Genomic DNA, 20736 nt, shown 5'->3' with positions numbered 1-20736 from the left:
CCATGGGAAAATCCTGTGCCCTATGCTGGCAATCACCGAATAAAAAATAGTTTTACCTTTAATGCATTGGTAAAATAATGAATGACTATGTCCAACTTATGCAACATGTCCACTCAACTAGGTCTTACTTCGTCTCGCCTTTAATTTAAACTTTCCCTGCACACGTAAAATAACAGTCTAAGTTTCCCTGCGGTGCTGTGAATAATTTTGACACTCTCCTCTGGCTATGTCATGTGAGAACATGATCTGAGTAGTGTGTTTTTCCATGGCTTACAAGTTCTGCCGATATACTGGGCTGATTTTGATAATTTCCGTTTGAGACAGACCTGTATAATCAGTTACATTGGGCAGATATTTGCAGTTTTTAGCATTTCACCTGGGTCCTGTATTATGCAAAATTGACTCTTGTGAGCTTTAAGGCAAGGGATAATGTAATTACTATACCTCCTCAAAAAACAGACCTGGAGTTATGTTTTGTTTCATTCACACATGTTTCAGCAACCCTTTATTATTAGTCTGTCTACAGCTCCAAAGCTCAAAATCCTTTGTTCCACCTTGAGATGTCATGAAGCCGTAATTTTCTATTTTATATCTACTTTTAATGCAGTAGAGATTAGCAGTTCCAGGGCTGAACTAATCCTAATGATTCGAATGAAGGTGTGTGGGGTTTCAAAACACAGTGGAACACAACCAGATATGTTTTTGAGGAGGAAACAACATTATAACATAGATGAGAAAACAGTGTAATATGGGACCGTTAAATCTTCAGCAGAAACCAATATTTTATTCAGGTCAAGAGGGTACTGCCCAAAACGCGACTACACAGACCTCTGATTCAGTTTGTATAAAACATGGTTGCCGGATGAGTTGGTCGTAAGTTTTAAATGAGATACTGTAATGAATCCAAACTGGTCCCACATGTCTATGAAAAAATCCACATCTCTGATTTTCCCCCAAATGATACTTTTAAAGTGTGTATGACAGTTTTGGACAATTCTCTAATTTTACTTAATTTGGTGGGATTATACCTGTTTTAAATATAAATTATATTTTTCACCAATCAAGGAGCAGTTTGTGAAGAAAAGTTGAAAAATATGCTGAAAATTACTCAAAGTAGAGAGTTCTACACCTAAAAAGTTGTAAAGGTCCAAAAGTTATAAAGTTATGCACAATTTCAAATACTTAAATGATTATTTAAATAAAATAAAGGTGCCTTTCTTATATTTTTTTATCGTCAAACTATAATCTCTGTAGATATTAGCTGACTTTTGGCCCCATTGTATTACAACTGTTGCAAGGTAACACTTAACAGATAACTCCCTAGCATGATGTCATGATGAAATTAACATACTGGGCAATTTTTTACAATTTATTTTAGTAAAATCTTAAATATGATTAACTTAATTAGGAAAATTAGTATTTCAAGCCGTCATAGGCGCTTTAAACATCTGATTTAGTCCAGTCCAGACTCACTGCAAACCTGTAACTGGGCATTTGTGCAGCGTGATCTTCTTATCAGCGGAAGTTGACAAAGAGCTTAAGTTTTCAAACCAAACACCATGCATCCTCTTCAGTCAGGTTTTCTGATTTTTGCTAATATCTTTATCTCCTCATTCCTGAGACTGTACTCCCTCCCTCACCCACTCACCCACTCACCCACTCACCCACTCACCCACTCACCCACTCACTCACTCACTCACTCACTCACTCACTCACCACAAAGCCCAGGGCCACCAGCGGCTCTCCTTCGTTGAGGTGGTAGAGGAAGGAGCCCCCGTACGTGTGTCTGTTCAGGGGCCAGCCCACAGAATGCTCCACTCGGCCCGGGCGCCACTTCTTCTCATCAATCGTCCATACCTGCGCAGAGGCAGAGCATAATATTGCACATTTAAACAGCGTAGGAGCGCATGAATGCTGTAAGTACTGTTAATTAAATATGTGGGTTAATGATTTGTGGAACAAGTGCAATCAGAGATAGCAACCTGGTCCCCCATGAGGCATTGGTGAGAGCAGTTCCTCACCACAGAAGCAGCTTATGAGGAGCCCAGCCCATATTACATGATCGTTATATCCACAATGCAATGTGTGTAGCTGAACAGTGCCCATGAATATTTGTGTGATATTGGTCATACATGAGAATGTCTGTGTTTACTAGCATGTAACCAAAATTTAATTTTTCATGAGTTCTGTATATGTTAGTTGTGTGACTGTAGATCAGTGTGTTGTTTATCACCAGAAAAAGAAACAATGGAAATTATCTTCGTTCCAGTTTTAACGACACACACTAAAAGAGAAAGGAACTGTTAAAATTAGTGATTATCTCGAAAACTATTTTACTATACAAATGCATAGAATTATAAATAGATAATTTTTCAGAGATTTTGAGACCACTCCCGTTCCTCTAGCTTGATCCTTTGCGGAGTTATGACCAAAAATGCATATTTGACCTTGGTTACCTTGATCTTCCAGTGACCTAGGCCAGTTTCAACCTGTAACATCCAGTGTACCCCAGCTATGTGTGTGCCAACTTGTGTGATGATTGGGTGAATATTTTAGCCTGCAGATGGTTCAGAAATTGCAGAAATTGCCAAGACCTTTCATTTGACCCATGTGGCAACGGGGCCTTGACCCACGTATCAAATTTGGTGACAATCGGTCCATAAATGCCGGAATTATCGAGGGTGGACAGACACACAGACACACAGGCTAAATACAAAACCTGGTCAACCCTTCGGGGACCAGGTAATTAATGTAGATTTCAGTATACAATAGGTCTATTTGGGTGCAAGTAAGGCATATCAAGATATATTTAACATTTTTCCAGCATATTCACACCACAAATGAAATTAACTTTTGCCATGGAGACTGTGCAAGAGGCTAGCTGAGGTCGTAGCTCTTGGACACTTGAGATGCTACAGGCTTTTTTAAACCATATGTGGCAGCAAATGTTGCAGAAGACCTTCCAGAGGAAATTTTGAGGGAATGAACCATTTCATTACCAACTGCTGTGATGCTGCAGGACACAGATGGACACCTTTGGCTCTTCCTCTCCTCAAACTGCCCTGACACAGACCTGCTCACCCTCCCTGACCAGTCCTCCTGTTAAACTGCACTGAGACACAAAAGCAACTGTGACACGCTGTGGAAATGTTGCTTGAAACCTGTAACAGTTCACTGCAGCAAAACTTCAATTTTCTTCAGTATCAATAAAGATCTCTCACTCACACACACTAAAGTATATACTGCAATAAAGCTAAAATATGGAGATGATATTGCTTTGCCTTTCATGTTCCGAAAATAAAACTGATCTTTTACTTGTTCAATTACAGGTGTTGCTCAAAAATACCTTAAAGGTTGTATAGAGGATTTTTTTAAGGGAAGAGAAATAAAGCGACAGTCCTTGTGTGCGTTCAGAATTACTGTTGAAGTGACCTGTCTAGAAGTAATTCAGCGACCGACACGTCAGTTTTTAGACGCTTCGTCTGCTTCGGTTGCGCCATCGCTGGATGAGATCTTCAAGAATCACCTCAGTTTGACTTTGCTCCTTTCCACTTCTCTTCTTCTTTCAGCGACCTCAAAAACAACTTTGTGCAAAATGCGAGGAAGCGACAGTTCGAAAAAGCCTCTAAGAACTGCTGCGTAAACCACGTAATCCCCATGCTCCGATGAGTCAGTTACACTAGGGAGTTTGACTCACAACCTAACAGCCAATAGAAAATGAGGGAGCCTCGTTTTCTATTGGTTGATGTTTATCTGGCCTCAACATGTCCACAGTTGATAGATTTTCGTTCTTTTTTTTTTTGGTCATCATAATTACAAAGTTGCTGCGGCTCTGTAATGGTATTTTAATCTTTCACTGACAGTTTGAAACAAAAAAAAATCCTCCATACAACCTTTAAAACCAAAAAACATACTTATTTACAGTGACCAGCAGCACTTCTCCACAGGGGTACGTATGTGGAACTCTGACTAAAAGAAAACTAAAATTCTCTGGTGCATGTACATTAAGTGTGAAAGGCTCTGAAATACCAAAAAATGAATACAATGAATACAAACCACTGTGTTTATTTTCCACAGACAGCTGTGATTTGGTGAGATCTTTCTTGGAAATATAAAGTAAAAGGGATCTATCAATCATACAGTAAACACAACCTTCATCAGACTGGCTCCTTCTCTCCTCTCTTGAGCGCAGATCGCTTCAGAGTTTACAAACAGGACCACACAATTCCAGGTCAAGATGTCTTTTTATAGTATGTAACTAGGGCTGGGCGATATGGGGGAAAAAAAAGAATAACAATTTTTTTACCCCCATATTGATCATCTCGATTTTTTATTAGATCTTATTCCATCTTATTAAAAATATAGACGTGGACTTCAGGCATAAAAGGCAGGGTGTCAGGGTGTGTAATTCTGGAAAAATCCACCTCCACACAAAGCAGGAATTAGTTTGTGTTGTGCTCGTTAGCAGCAGAAACACATGTAGACGCGAGTTACCTCTATCATCAGAAACACGTGCGATGTCCATGGGATAAATGAGGTCTTAAGTTTCATTCATAAATGGTGAGAAAATAGTTGTTTCCATAATTTAGATTCTAATGATAAGCCCCAGAGGAGAGAAAGAGCTGTGGTCGGATCAGAGAGGAAGGCGAGGAGCGGGACACATGGCATTGCACACACAGATGCCCACGCAGATGCAGATGCAAACGCAGACGCAGACGCCCACTCAGACGCAGACGCAGACGCAGACACGTGAAGGGAAAGAGACTGGACTTTTAGTGAAATTGAGCAGATTTAAGTTAAAACTTGTGACCACGTACGGAGGCGTAAAGGAACGTGCTGTGGCTCAGGCGCTTTTTCCTAAACAAGAGTCTAAATCCTCGTCAGCGGCCAAGAGAACTCACTGCCACACGATTGGCTGTAGACCTGTCGATTAAACAAGCATGCCTTGTCATCGATCTATAGATTTTTGCACAGCCGTAACATTTAGACCCCATTTTGTGCATAAATGAATAAATGAAATAGAAGACCTGTAACTTAGCCTGGTGGTTGAGTCCATGGAGACAAGTGGGTGGCGCATCCTTTTATCAGAAAAGTTAACATTGTGCCCCTTTAATTTACTTGGTAATGTTGCAATTGAGAAATCTTTTTTCTTAAGACACTGTAATTAGGTTCTTAATAGCATACACTTGAAAGGACTTACAAAATTTGCACTATTAACTATCATTCATAGCAATTAATCCCTTCTTTGGGTAATAATGTACTAATTATTTAATTTTATCCCATCAATAAAGAGAAAAGCTCCCAGCTGGTGTCTTTTCTTCTAAAGCACAGCACAGACACTGCACAGCTGTCTCTGTATTTAGTGGTCTTGTTCTATGCTTTGGTTAATACCAAATTTAAAACAAATAAATGTGAAAAATGTATTATAGAAATGTCTTTTATAAATCAATGTCACATCTGTTCAACAAATGTTTCTTTACCTCAAATGGCCAACTATACAAACAAACTTTTAAATACAAAATTCATAATTACTTAATTGGAGAAAGAGAGAAAAGAACTATATGGTTTAATACTCACTTTGTAAAGAGATCAGAAAATAAAATCTATAAATCTATTTTTGGATACAAGATATGATTAATTACTTTTAGGCGCTTTTTAATAAAGGTGCTGTGCTTTATTTATAAAAACACAAAAAACAGGAAAGTGAAAATAACTTTGGACCACTGCAAACTGTTTAAAATGAACTATTTCTAATTCGTTCTGAGCTTGCCGTCACTATGAGTTTATAAGCATTTTTCATAACTCTCAGAGACCAGCGTAGAGTTTTGCTGTCAAGGCATATTTACACTCACTGAGACAGAGACATTAAGTGATGTTTTAGCCTAAAGGCAGTGTTTTTTCCCCCATTTTATTTAGACTATGTGTTTGAGGTCTTTAGAGAAGCCAGCCCAAACCACATGTATACTTTATGCTACGTTCAAACAAGGCTGCAAGGCTTAATGCTCAATTCAAATTTTTTTGCAAAATCTGATTTTTTGGTGAGGTCATTCACTTGTATGTGATCTCCAGAGTGAACTTTAAACGCCCCAAAAGTGTCCCACATGTGCATTGGAAAACACAATGACATCACAAGCAGCAAGTGTTCTCAGTGTGGAATGGAAATTGCCTAAACGTTGGGCTTGTGTCCCAAAATACGGCCCAGTTCTTCATAAAATGGACAGGTTACATGTCCACGGCTGCTTCATTTGTTTGAGTCTTTAGTTTCCTTGTATTTGGCTCACAGGCTCTTAATTTTTCGTTGTTATTGGAGCCAGGATCACCTGTAGCCGCGCTCGACCATTTCTTTGGCAATCATTTCAAAAACTGCCCGTTTCTGATAAGGCCCCTCCAATTTGGCCTGAATACAGCGATCCCTCCAAATGATAATGAACTCACTAACCTCGCTTTCCCTCCATTGACTTGACAAGCTTGATGTGTAGGTGGGATGAATGTCTGGCCGTTCACACTGAAGTCGTATGTCAAAAGATTTAATATGTATCGGTTTTAGGAGCACATATGCAAGTGGCCTGGGTCACATTTGAAAAAAATCGGATCTGTGTCGTTCAAACTGTCATTAAAAGATCAGATACAGGTCGCATAGGGGTGAAAAAAATTGGATTTGGGTCACTCCAGGCTGCAGTCTGAATGCAGCCTAATATGCATAAACAAGTCATTCCTGTCCCTCTGCTGCCAGATCTGTCCAGAGTTTGTTTTTCACTCCTAAAGCTACGTGATGACATCGGAGAGGTAAAACAAATACTATCTCTGTCATTAATAATGTTTAAACTGCTTTAGAGCCTCCTCAGTCTGTGTTTAAGTCCAATTTAAATACTTATTTTCTTCTTCCCGATTTCAGGGAGACATGACCAAACTTGGATCTTTGTATGCAGTTTTGAAACCGCTGCTCTGCTTATGTGCGTGGTTTATGTGCGAATCTGAGCTGCTCTACTGAATGAATAAATGACAGACACACAGAGGCATGAGATACAAACTCAGGCAGATAATTGGACGTCTTTGTTACTCACCTCGCGTTGTTAAGTTGTCAAGTCTAAACTGCAACATTCTCATCCATATTGTCTATTTAATTAGAATTCCTGTGTAGTTTATCACCAGTCTTCTGTCCATTAAAAGCATTTATCTGAACTTCTCCACTGCACCACTTCTTCACAAATAATAACAACAGTTTTGACTTGCATCCAAAGTAAAAGTGCAAAGTGAGTTGTTTTGTTTAGACAGGCAGCCTTTGGAGTCTGAGGATCGTAAAATTTAAAACCTCATACGATTTTTTGGTGCACACTTTAAGTTTGTTTAAGACTGTAGTGTATGGCAGTCTTTAATCTGATCCAAGGAGCATGTCTAAAAATGCCCAGATTGAATACAATACCTAATACTAACAGTCTTACTTCCAGTTTGCAGCCGATAAAAGCGCTTTATAATTAGATTCAGACATTATACAACAGTCTGATTTTGACCTAAGAGCTGTTTTTTGGCAACATATCTGCACTGGGGCACAAGTAAATGAGTTTCTTTACTACATGAAAAGAAAGAAAATCTACCACCCTGAGCAGATTTGAAAAGAGTTTCTTGTATGAACTGGCAATGCATAGAAAACTTTCTAACCTTATGCGGTCCGTGCATTCTTACCTCCTTCAGACCGATGGCGTAAGTCTGCGGCTCACAGTTCTCTCGCAGGTTAAACTTCTGGTACAGTTGTTTGGCCAAGTGTCCGTGACAGCCCTCTCCGAAAATGGTGACTTTAGCATGCAGCTCCATCCCTCGCTCGAAAACATCCTGGAGCAAGAAGAGGAGGAGGCGTCATACAGTCATACTCAAATCAACCCTTTTCAGAAATAATAATAAGAAACCCAAAAATCAGTTGGAGTATATTTGACAGGTTAAGAGTATCTTATCAATAAAACATCATTATTTTTGAGATTTTACTAAAAATGTTGCTTAGTTTTTTAATTCTGGTTCTAAAATATATTATTTTACTTCGTGGTTGGACATGGGCAGAGGATATGACATACGTAGAAGTAATTTCCGTTCTAGCAACCATAATGTTAAAGGTGCATTGTGTAACTTTTCTGGTGGAGAGTCCGTCAAATGCTTTTCTCCATGGAGATGTTATTGCTTCATCTGGTAAGTTTCACAGTATAATATTAAACCTTTCTATCTTCATGGAGACCAAACCCGACAGAGTTACAGGTCAGAGCTGTGGAGGGGCGACTCCGCTCACAGTCTGAATGCCTGTTTCTGTAGGTATTTTTAAGATATAATACCACCCATAATTTAATAATTTAATGTAAGGTAGAGCTGTTTAGTGTCATACTGTGGAACATTGCAGGAAGAGCAATAATATATCCATAGAAACAAAAAGGTGATGGACTCCCAACCAAAAAGTTGCATAGTGCACCTTTAACAATGGCTAATTTCTGTCTAAATTACATAATACAGGGTTCCCACTCTTTTTCACTGACAAAATTTCAAAACTTTTTCATAACCTAAACTGAATTTTCCATGACTTAACCTACATGTGTAGAATTGATCATACTTTTAGAGCTAAATATGAAATGCTAACCCTTTCCACTGACTTTACGGTTTGGGATTATAGTTTTTTAGCATTCAAAATACTGTCAGTGCATTTAATGTCGTCTCTTTTAAACAAAAAGTGCATACGTTCGGAAATAATCATAATAGCCTAATGATAACTTAACAGAATACTGTAGTTACATGAAAGAGATACTAAAATTCCATTACTTTTCCAGCCCTTGAAAATGACATTTTCAATTTCCATGACTTTTCCAGGATTTCCATGATCATGAGAACCCTGATAAGAGTTGTTAAACAAAAAAAGACAACAACACCTTTATTTTGTTAAATCATAGTTTAATCTGTCAGAAAAATTTGTTCTTTGAGCATGAATTGTCTCTGCATTTTAGATGGACTTTTCAATCTTTATGGCATACGCAGAGAGATTCTGTTTTAGAACTCTACCTACTTCCTTTTTTGTACTTTTCTTTGACTTTTTTCCACAAACTGCCACTTAAATTATGTAAAACTATTATAAATATTTATCACAGGTACTATACTAGCAGAGCAAGTAATACTTAGAAAAACATGAAACCTGTCATTTGCACTTCAACAGAATAAGATGTACAAAGTGTTTTGTAAGATTTTTATCAATATTCCACTTAATTTATCTGAACTATTCTAGGTGTAGATGCAGTCATCCACTATTTTAAACTTTTAAAAAATCTATGGTTATTGCCATTGTAGCGTGACACTTTTTAAATAAATTTGGACAAGTCTGAGTAGTAAACAAATCATTATTTACAGATGTGAAGTTACACTTTATTGTCCCTGTAGGGAAATTTGTCCTTCATTGCCACCGGGGCAAACTGTCAAGAGGACTCTGACAGTGGGACCCATCTCTAGATCTTGAGCTAGTTTTGGTCAGGAGGACTACATTAGCTGGAGGATTTCATCTATGGTATGTGTTTTGGGTGTACCTTTGGTGATCCATCCTTGGCAATGCCCACATCATTAGTAGCAATTCCTTTTACACTCCCATCTTCATGAAACAAAACCTGAAACACATAGCATGTGGGTACAGTTTTCACTTATTTGGTTTAAAAAAAACCAAAAAAAACATGATTCTCTAATGTACACTACTAGTCAAATGTTTGGACACACCCTCTCATTCAGTGCTTATTTTCTGTGTTTACCATTTTCTACATTTTACATAGAGAAGACATCAAATATATAATGCAAGATATATTGAATCATGTAGCAAAGTTTTATTTTATTTTAAATTTAAATCCTCCCAGTAGCCAGTGGTCACCCTTTGCTTTGTTGACAATGCTACAAACCCTTGGCTTTCTCTCAGTGAGCTTCATAAAAGGTACTTGAAATAGTTTTTTCACTTCACAGCTGTGCCGTTTCAGGGCCAAGAAATAAATAAAAACAAGTTGAGTTACTTTGATGTTTTGTTTGCTCCATTCCATAGGTGTCCATTCATAGTTTTGATGCCTTTAATGAGAATGTAGGACTTAAAAGCATGTCTATTCAAACTTTTGACTGGTAGTTTACTTTAGGCATACTTTGCATTATTCTTTCACTCCTCCATTAAAGTTGGTGGCAAAAAGCTTTTAGTCCAGAAGTCAGAGCTGCCCAAGGACACACTGTTGGAGAGGTGACTTTCATGGTTCATTCATAAAAGTTCTTCGGGGACAAAACTGTAAACAACATGTGACCGCCCGCCTGCTCCCATTACCTGAAGAGCCCTTGGCAGTCGGCCATGTTCTGTCGCCGTCTGTATTAACCACGCCATAAAGCAGGTACATACTGAGACAATGTCAACGCTAACTATAACAATAACATTTAGTTTTCAGAGCATACACTACAGTATATCTGAGTGACAGCCAGGACTTTAATTACCCCAGTGAGAGGCATCTGGAGATGAAACAAGCATTTAATGATGTTTCTTAAGAACTACTCACTGTCTGTCAAAGCTGAGTGGCACTTTCTTGTTTATGGGCATGAAAACACATTGATCAATAATTTCCAAAGATACCGTATAATAGGCAATCATCTGAATGTTTAAATCAAGGCTCAAAATGGTTAGCATAATTCATCAGCCGGTTGCACTTCGTAGTTTTAGAATTCGTTTGCTCGATGGTAGGCAGGTATTTTTTATCATTTAACCAATCGCTGCTATTTGGTCGTGACGTATGCAATGCTAACTGGTATATTAAGCTTTTCTCAAATCCCGTAGGAAGAAGGGCAATAACATCTTTCCCCTTGATGAAATTCACCAATTATTCTCTTTATTCCGGCTTTAAATCCTCGATCTTGGGAATCGTTACAAACACTGAATATTTGACTCTTTGCTGATTGGCTGGTGGCCGAACTTGCACTTCCGGGGTTTTTGCAAACTGTCCAGTGTATTTTGATTCCTGACCTAGTTGTTGGAGAGAAATGAAATTGAGCGGAGGCACTAGGTCGCACCAGCCTGGCTACAAAATGGTCCTGTTAAGCTGAATTTTCAATGATGATTATGTTTTTATTTGTTTGCATTGTGAATTTAAAAGGAGGAACTGTCTGTAGCCTGCACTATACGACGGTGCTGATAGTTGATGATAGTTGAATGTCACGTAACTGGAGATTTAATAGTTCATTTTTAATCCTTTTATGTCTGACTTTCTGTCATAGTGCATTTCATAGTCCAGCACTTGTGTCATAAAAATGCCTTGAATTATCAAGTCATTACCGGTGGAGACCATTTATCTATAATGTACCAGTCTTGACAGTTTAATGACACTCACCTCTGAAGCAGCATATCCAGGGTAGATCTCCACACCCAGCTCCTCAGCCTGCTCCCCCAGCCAGCGCACCAGGTTGCCCAAGCGCACGATGTAGTTACCATGGTTCCTCATGGGCAGCCCTACAGCAGTCAAAGCAGTTTAAGTTATAAAAATCATTGTGGTCTTGAATATGTATAATACACTGCTCAAAAAAATTATAATAAAGGAACACTTTGAAAACACATCAGATCTCAATGTGAAAAAAAAAAAAAAAAAAAAAAGACTACTGGATATCTATGCAAATATGGGCAGAGCAATGTCTGAGGAACAATGGGATGCCACCTCTTTTAATGGAAATTACATTTTTAGCTCCTATAATCAAAGGGAAATAATGATGTAGCAGGCTAGTCCATTTTGCAAAAATTTTATTTCTGGAACTCAAAATGCATCTCAATATCTTGTGTGGCCCCCACGTGCTTGACAACGCTGTGGCATGTTCCTAATGAGATAACGGATGGTGTTTTGTAGGATGTAAGGGCATCACTGAGCTCCTGAACAGTCTGAGTTGGAAAATGTTAGTGTCTGATGGACCCAAACATAATGTCCCAGAGGTTTTCAGGTTTAAGTCAGTTGATCATTAGGGCCAGTTAATTGTATCAATCCCTTCATCTTCCTGAAATCTCCTCCATGTGGCATCCTGGAGAAGTTGTACAATCTGTGCAACTTCTAACTAGTGGAAAACCAGCCAAAAAAAGGACCACGAGGAAGAAAGTTGTAATGACCTCCACATGCAAAACCAGTCCTGTTTTAGAGGTTGTTTCATTGTTGTCTCTGGTGCACCTGCTGATCATTTCCATTAAAAGAGGTGGCATCCTTTTGTTCCTAAGACATTGCCCTGTCCATATTTGTATAGATAAACGTATTTTTTTCATACGAGATGTGTTTTCAAATTGTTCCTTCAATTTTTTTGTGTGCAGTGTATATATACATAGATTTATGTTTAGATATATATATATATTTTAAATAACACATGCCTCATGCATTTACCTACTTTTAAGGTGGCCTAAATAAGAACGCAACAAAGCCTTGAATTGTCTGACCTCAATCCAAATATTTCAATTATGGCTATTATATTTCAAACTACTAGCAAAAATATGGCAGGTTATTTTCTATTCACTGACCAGTATAAATAATTGGATGTTTTGAAAAGCTGAAATTACCTGGCAATATGGGAACAGGTATTCTGTGTTTTTCGGTTAAAATGCTGAAAATGTCTTCAGTCACTGGAGTATGGAGGGGAGCCTGTGAGGGGAGAACAAGATGACATTTAATACAATGAATAAATGAGATTTATTCAACCAAATGAGAAAACATCTGCAATCAACAAAGTTTCATTTCCCCTTTCCTAAAATGTTAATATGTAGCAAATTTAATGAGATTTTTGGTTAATAGATTGTGAAAATTAAACATCCAAATCTCAAGATACAGTATTGTCACAGATATAATCTCATGGAGAATAAGGAAGTGCATGGTATGAGAGAAATTCTGCTTATTCTGTATGAACGCCCTCACAAGCCTTTTGTAAAGAATCATCATATTAATATTTCAGAAAAATAATAAGCTATTTTCTGATCTACATTGTATTGCTGTTTTCTCATCAAAAACATATCCAGAGTTTTGTTTTTTTCACACGTTTACTACACAAAACCTGCATATTGAGAATGAGTTCTTCTCTCAAACAGAAAACACTACCGCTTGTTCACGTAGTAATACAGAAAGGGCTTCAATGTGTTTTGAAACTTTCGACTCCTTTAATAGAATCATTTGGATATTTTCAGTCAAAGAGCTGTTAATTTGAAAACTATGGTATCATGACATCACAAAGTGGAACAGAGCATTTTGAACTTTGAGTAACCCTTTATTATTAGTCTGTCTACCAAACATGTGTGAATGAAACAAACACAACACCTGTTATGCTTTTGATGCGGCAATAGCGGCTTAAAGCTCAAATAAGTACATTTTAAGGTGCACTGTGCAACTTTTCTGGTGAGGGTTTGCCACCTGCTTGTCTCCATGGAGATGTTACATTTCCAATGCATGTTTTCCCAAGTCAAAAATAATAAAAAAAAATAATAATAATAGAAAAGTCTAATGAAACTTGGCGGTTAAATTAGTTTTGCTACAGTATATTATGTTATAAAGCAGCTCTTAGGGTCAAAATCAGACCTCTGTTGGCTGTCTGCATCTAATTATTAAACATTTTTATTGATTCCAAACACAAAAAAAGTACTGCAGTGTTGGGAGGCTAGAGGTTGTTAAGCTTACAACTATAATCTTTTTTGCACCAATTGTGTGATGTAGATTATTGCATTAGCCAGAATTGCAGCATCAATATTGTATAGATTAGATACTTCAGTCCAAGAAAGGTGAGAACTGTGATTGGGCCTCTCCCAGTGCTTGAAATGAATTGAAAAATGAATTGGATCTGACAGCAAGCTGCTCTTGAATCTGTCCTCTGTTCACAATCACAGACTGTAAGTGGACTGAGGGAGTGTGGCCTCATCCATCGTGTTCAGCTGCAGCCAAATAAAGCCAGTCAGGGCCGCAGTTACAGCCATGAATCTGCATCCAAGTTCCACAACTAAAGAGCTGATCTGGGGCAAGGTTCTTGGAGGTACTTGGCCCTTCCAGCACGCACCGCTGGTTTGTCAGGGGGCGCTTGAAGAGATATGATAGCTGTCAATCAAACCTGTTGCTAATGCCAGCAGGAGTTAACCACAGGGAAAGAAGGCGCCTAATTGGTCCATTATTAATTAGGGGTGTAACAATAACAGAAATATCGTGATATCGTATTGTCAGAGTTCTCATAATAATATCGTGGACCATCAAAATATAATGAATTACAAGTTTCTTTGCTTAAATTAAGAGTTATGGTGCAGCAATAACAAAAAAAAAAAGACACAAAGAACTACGTAGACCATGCTACATTTCAGTGCAGACTACATGAAGAAATAACAGTTCTAAGCATTTTTAAGTTTTCTTTCTTTGGATTAAGTCTTGTCAAGGCATTTTAAGAGGAAAAAGTAGCACATTAACAGTTTTAGCCGTTTAACCTCCACAAAATATCACAATAAGTATCGTACAGTGAGATGTATATCGTGAAAATATCGTACCGAGAGATTTGGATATTGTTACATCCCTAATCATGAGCTTTACAATGATATCGCAATAAATATCGTGCCGTGAGTTTCATACCATGACGATATCATATCGGGAGACTTGGATATCGTCACACCCCTGTTATTAATGATGACACGCCTTGATTTGTGGACAAACGGCTAGCTATATCCATCTATATACACAGTGTCTGTCCAAAATGTAAAATGTTGGGTTTTGTTGTAGTAGTAGTTTTTATTTGGTCATTTTGCAGCACTACAAAAAACAAAAAACCAAACATAGACAAAAACTCCATGGATCATGACCATAAGGATTTAGGATGAAGTAAAAAGTACTTATAATGCTAAACCCTCTTAAACAATGACAGAATTCCAAAAAATAAAGGCATCGTATGAACAGCAAGTTTGCATTTACAATTTCACTTACAACTTACTGTATATATGAGACAAAATATTACTTAAAACAAACAAAATTTTATGCATAACTCATTAATTCCAGAGCTCTATATCTTTCAAAACATCATGCTTTTTACTCTTTTTTTAAAGGCTTCTACAGTGTTACTTTTTTTTTTTTAATCATCACTAAGACTGTTCCATACACTAACCCCTCTGACAGAAAATGTATGCCTGAACCTTACCTCCACAAATTGGACAACTCTTTTTGCTAAAAGAGTTTTTTAACTAAAACATAGATCATTCAATTTAAGATTTGAAAAAAGGCTTAAAATTTAACTTCCTGGTTGGAAATGAAATGAGTTCACACTAGGCAAACTGTTACCTAGCAGCGATGTTGAACTGGGCCAAAACTCCTCTAATGGACACAGAAATTATAGTTTGACAAAAAAAATGATAAAAAAACATGAATGTCTAATATGAATATTAATAAATGAGAGAATCATCAAAATCTGTCAAAATCTTTTCAAGCAGAAGAATACATGCAATGAAAAAGAGTGTAACTAAATGTTCCATGACTTGAACAGCAGCACGCTTACCCCTCTCTCTTTCCAGTCGGGGAAGAGTTCTGTGAGGGCGCTGGGTTCTAGACACGCCCCTGACAGTGTGTGTGCCCCAATCTGAGAGGCCTTTTCCACCAGGCACACCCTTAGCTCCTTCTCCTGCTCTTGGGCCAGTTGCTTCAAGCGGATGGCAGCAGACAGACCCGCCGGACCCCCACCCACAATCACCACATCTGCCTCATCTGCGAAGCGCTCCATCTCCACCCCTGGAAGAGATACAACCATGGCATTTATAGACAGTAAATTTAACGCAGTAAGGCAAGTCATCCAAAACTGTCCACATTTAAGCATTCCACCAATATGATATGTAATATGAAGTTGACATATTATTACTGCTGGACGGTCATGTTTTCAGACTATTATTGTCCAGCGCATATAGAAATTATCTGTGGCAGTTCACTACTAGGGGCGCCCGATTATTGCAATCAAATCAAAATGTGAACGGACGCAAATTGGCAAATCACAAAGTCTGCAACTTTTGCAGTAACATAATTTCCTTCAAACACAAAATGTTCTGTCTTATTCTGTAAACACTGTTAACCTTGTAGTTTAACTTTGTAAAACATGTTTTTCGTCAGTTCTTCTGGACACTTTTGAAATGTGAACTTTGGATGCTATTAAAACATAATTCGCAAATCTAATCAAAATCTCAATTCTTGTCAGAAAAATCACAATTAAATATTTTTTTCCCAAATCATGCAGCCCTACTGTGTGGCACAGTTCAGAGAAATAACTGAGTCTACCTTCAGTGATTATGCTGTAATAATTCACAGTGGAAAAAAATCATTTAAAAGACTACCCCTGCAAAAGAATTTGTAAGAAACATTTGCGTAAAATGACCAGATTTTTACCCATCAATATTTTTATACACTACTGTCTGTGTTAGATGTCATAAATATTTCATCTTCTTACAGGTGCATTATGCAGCTTCTTACTGCAGCTGGGTCACCTCTCCACAGAGCTGACATGTAACTTGGCTTGGTTGTCTCCACAGAGAAAAGAAAAGCGGAATGTTCCAAAAGAAGCAATAAAAGCTCCATAAAGCCAAGAATGTGGCTGTCCCTCCACTAGAAAAGTTAAAAGTGGAGTTTAAACATGTTTCATCTTGTTTCTTTATTTTGGTTGAGAAATTTCTCAAGGTTATGAGCACTTAAATGAGGTACGGCCAGACAGTCTCCAATACGCAGTTTAAGAGGGCCCCAGCATAATGTTGTTTGCTCATCAAAAAAGCATTTTGAGCTTTGTAGATGTAAACAGACCAATAATAAACTAGGGTTACTCAATGTGAATGAAACAAAACACAAGTTTGCGTATGTTTTTGAGGAGGTAACCACATTTTAACATGGCTTAAAGCTCACAAGAGTCAACTTTGTGTAATATAGGACAGGAAGTGGCTGCAACAGAAACGTTAACAAATAGGTTACATACTAGTTTTATTTATTTATTTATTTTTTATCTATAAGCCCCTTCCACAAGCTCTACCTGCATAGAATCTAAAAAAACAAATCCAATGTTGTACCTTCCCATCGGGGGTCCTTGTCTCTGGGATGGATAGTGTAGTGTGTGGTGATGCGAGGGGCCACAGAGGAGCACGCTCTCCTGTGCAGAGCCGTGTACAACTGAGGACACACATGGTCTGTCTTCACCGACCTCCATGCTCGCACACACCTGTGGGCTGAGAGAACATGCGATACCGTAACTCATCATTTTCTTTTTTATAATTTCAATGTATATTCATTGTTTTTACAGAACTGAAATAACATAGCATCAAGTTGAAAGAAAAAACACAAACAAAAACAGCGAGGGATCAAAAAACAATCCAATCAAAAGCAAAGATTTAAACACATTAAAACAGCTGACAGTAAACATATGAACCAAAACTAACCCACTCGTCACCAACATCCTTTTCTACTAGTGTAGTCACAATACTAAAATTTCAATACTAAGGAACAGACTCAATACTCAAAACCGATTCTGATACCATAATGATAATCAACACTCTTTCTTTAGACAATACAATGTGATTTTCATTCTATCTGTGTAATCCCTCAGCCAAAAGTGGTCTGGTTGTTTTCTATCTGCTCTTATACAGTTCAAGATCATTCTAAAGCTACTCAAGGAAGGGTATTTCTAATCTGTGAATGACTTTTTTTAGTATCCATCTTTGCCTTCTACAGTTTACTATCCATTGTCATTAATTATTTCATTCATCTACTTTTGTTTTATGTATGGATTTAAAGCTGGGGTACACTTGTTATATTGTAGATTTTGAGTATATTGCAATAGCAGCACTTTGTGACAATGACAGACCACTGTGTACTGTCCGCATCCCATTAAAAAAAGCATTTCCCAGTATGTAAACAGGAAATGCATGCGTGTCCTTTTCAGCTTGTCTTTCCGTAGGAGTGGATTTCTCCTTCACTGTGGTTCTCTTGAGCTTTCTCTTTGTACACTGGGATTTTCCTTGCAGATGAGGGTCTAAGGACAGGGCCCCCTGAGACAGTGATCCAGGGTCTTGTTTCCTGTTCGCCTGTCACAGTAACACATTTTGAGGTGCGATATATTGATGCAGTAAATATAGTCAATAAACGATAACAATGAAATTGAATTAATGCCACTGTCACTAAAACCTAAGAACAGATTCAAGCCACATAAACTATTCTAAATCTACAATATCGTAAAGAAAAAAACAAACAAAAAAACAAAAACAAACTTGAGTTGCAATAAATAAACAGTAGAAAGAAACACTTAAGCACTTGCATCATAAAAGTTATTAATTCAACCTTTTACATCTTAAATCTTATCGTATAGCTAAAACATAACAAAAAACTCCCACAGGTGCAAAGAAAATGTACACACAATAATCTGTAACGGAGCTGAAAAAGCTGGATCAGTGCATAATAACATCAAATGATTAAATTATAATTAAAATTTAGATGGTTCATCTCAAGGTGTTTTTCATCGAATTAAATAAATGTCAAATGATTAATATGGATGTCAGGAATACTCACATTATTTAATACATAATAGGTCATTATTCAGGTCACAATATAATCACAATCATGACCACCAAATTTTGTAATTTCACTCAATTTATAGATCAAAAAGTAAAGCTAAATGAAAAGTAACTTTACATCATTCACAAAGTGTGATTTTACAAAGCTGATCGGATACTAGGGAGAATAGAAATATATTTTTTCAGGCTCAATAATTATCCCATGTATCTTTTCTTGGCAGTAGTAAGGGATTTTGTCTTATTTTTGTAGTATTAAGCCTATCTGAAAACATTTAAGATGTAGTTGGCTGAATAATTAACTTCTATGGTTGATTATAGATATTAAAGCTAACTACTTAATTGTTTTATGGTGCCATTTATTTATCGCTGACCACATTTTTTCCAGTATGGTTCACGTGGCAAAAAGGTTAACTAGTATCATTCTGCTTAAGGGTTATTGTGTCAGTGGTAAAAGTAGTTTCATGTATCATGAGATTATCTGTAGTAATATATCATATTTCAGAATTTGTTATCGTGACCACCAGGGCTGGGTATCATTAAGAAGTTGCTCAATACATAGGCCACGATACGATACATATCTCGATACAGTGAGCTTTCTATTCGATACGATATATATATTTCAAATCTATTCGATACGGTTCAATAAAAGATAATTTCTAAATCATGACTGTTATACTAGTCTTTGTTAAACCACTTCTTGTGCAAAGTTGATATGAAACAAACATTTTAATCATCAAAACAGTGAAAATGTCAAATGTGTCGCATAAATGAGCTTCCTTCTTCTAAACAAGCGACAAAACTATAGCTGTAATAAAATAATTTTGTAAAATATACCAAAAAATACTCTTGGTGATATATCGATACAGCAGCCCATGATATTGATACTGTATCATCACATTAAACGATTCGATATATTGATATTTCAATATTTTTGGACAGCCCAAATTGTGACAGGTCTACCGGTTTGGAAGTTTCATTCATTTATGTCTTATCAAAAGAAAATTATATTGCATTGCTCAATCATTAGGCTACTACCGCCCTCAACACAGAGACAGAATTATGAAAGCAACCACAAAGCATACTGCAGTAATATTCCAGTTAGGACCAGTACAAATGTCAACATACAGTTGTTTTTATCAGAGAAGGGCATTCTGGGAACTACTGATAGAGCTACTGTGCTGCAACCAATAGCAAAATACTTCAAATACTAATACACTTCAACAAATCAGACCCAGAATGACACCTGCTATTGCAAAACACTAAGCACATGCACTCTGCTATTACTTCAATAAACTACTATAGACCGAAGAAAGTCCACAGGGTTTATCTTTCACCCAATACAAGGACACGCTTCAAATGACCTATATATTGGTTGAACTTTACCCTAGATTTAGCTCGATGCTAATTTAAACACGTTACAGACTGCACTGCTTGAATAAAAATGTGCACCAAAACGAATTACGCGCGACAGATGTGAAGCTGGATGATTGTTGATCGGTGAGAGGAAGTAAGAATATGTTTAATGCAAGCATGCCAAGTGTTCAGTGAATACAGAAAGTCACCAGTGAAGTGTTAGCAGCAGTTAGCAGGAGTTAGCTCGTACCTTTAGTGCAATATCTGCTCGCTGGAAGCATTTCGTGTGCGCCAGTGAAGGGTCACCAGCGCGCCTTTACAGTAGCTAGTGTGTCTGCAGTGGTCACCTCAATGTGATGTAACCTCGCAGTGTAAAGAGGTGTAAATAGTATGTTACAAAAGCCCTCTCATAACAGCGGCGTACGGTGCGCTTCCGGCGGACAGTGCGTACCGTCCACGCGCGCTCCTCTGCGTAAAGTGCGTAGTGTTGGGCCCGCCCCTAAAAGTAAAATAGGGACACGTTGTGCGAATTTGTGGGACGATCTTAAAAGTACTGTATGTACCATTTTAAATTCATATTTCACATTATGACGTATATCTATGTCCCCAAATAAGAGGTGAAGTCAAATCTAGCTTCTACTGCTAACAGCTGTAATTACAGCATTACGCATGATGGTTTTGGAGCGTTTTAGTTCTCAAGACGACTATTCAGTCAGAAAAGGGGTCAACCCTATGTTCCCACAGCCCTATGTTCCCTCATTTCTAAGATTTTTCTTATTTCTATTTTTCTCAAAATTAAGCTCTAATTCAAGTCATTTAAATTTTTATACTGA

General features: G+C 37.5%; 1 protein-coding gene across 1 annotated transcript in view; it reads right to left on the bottom strand.

Moving 5' to 3' along the window:
- Positions 1 to 20359, bottom strand: part of etfdh (electron transfer flavoprotein dehydrogenase) — a 39909-nt gene extending 19550 nt beyond the window's left edge. Inside the window, exons 1-8 of the mRNA XM_020917586.2 lie at positions 20154 to 20359; positions 17054 to 17209; positions 15511 to 15740; positions 12563 to 12644; positions 11364 to 11482; positions 9549 to 9626; positions 7684 to 7830; positions 1717 to 1857 (exon numbers count right to left, since the gene is read on the bottom strand). Of these exons, the coding sequence (XP_020773245.1) occupies positions 1717 to 1857; positions 7684 to 7830; positions 9549 to 9626; positions 11364 to 11482; positions 12563 to 12644; positions 15511 to 15740; positions 17054 to 17209; positions 20154 to 20184 (984 nt within the window). The 5' untranslated portion in view covers positions 20185 to 20359. The remainder of the gene's footprint in view (positions 1 to 1716; positions 1858 to 7683; positions 7831 to 9548; positions 9627 to 11363; positions 11483 to 12562; positions 12645 to 15510; positions 15741 to 17053; positions 17210 to 20153) is intronic.
- Positions 20360 to 20736: the final 377 nt, after the last annotated feature.

This window comes from Boleophthalmus pectinirostris, unplaced genomic scaffold (genome assembly GCF_026225935.1).
Source record: "Boleophthalmus pectinirostris isolate CB_2022bp ecotype Guang Dong unplaced genomic scaffold, ASM2622593v1 HiC_scaffold_23, whole genome shotgun sequence".
Lineage (NCBI taxonomy): Eukaryota > Metazoa > Chordata > Actinopteri > Gobiiformes > Gobiidae > Boleophthalmus > Boleophthalmus pectinirostris.
Note: the sequence above shows the minus strand (reverse complement) of the source record. Positions and strands in the feature narration are given on the sequence as shown.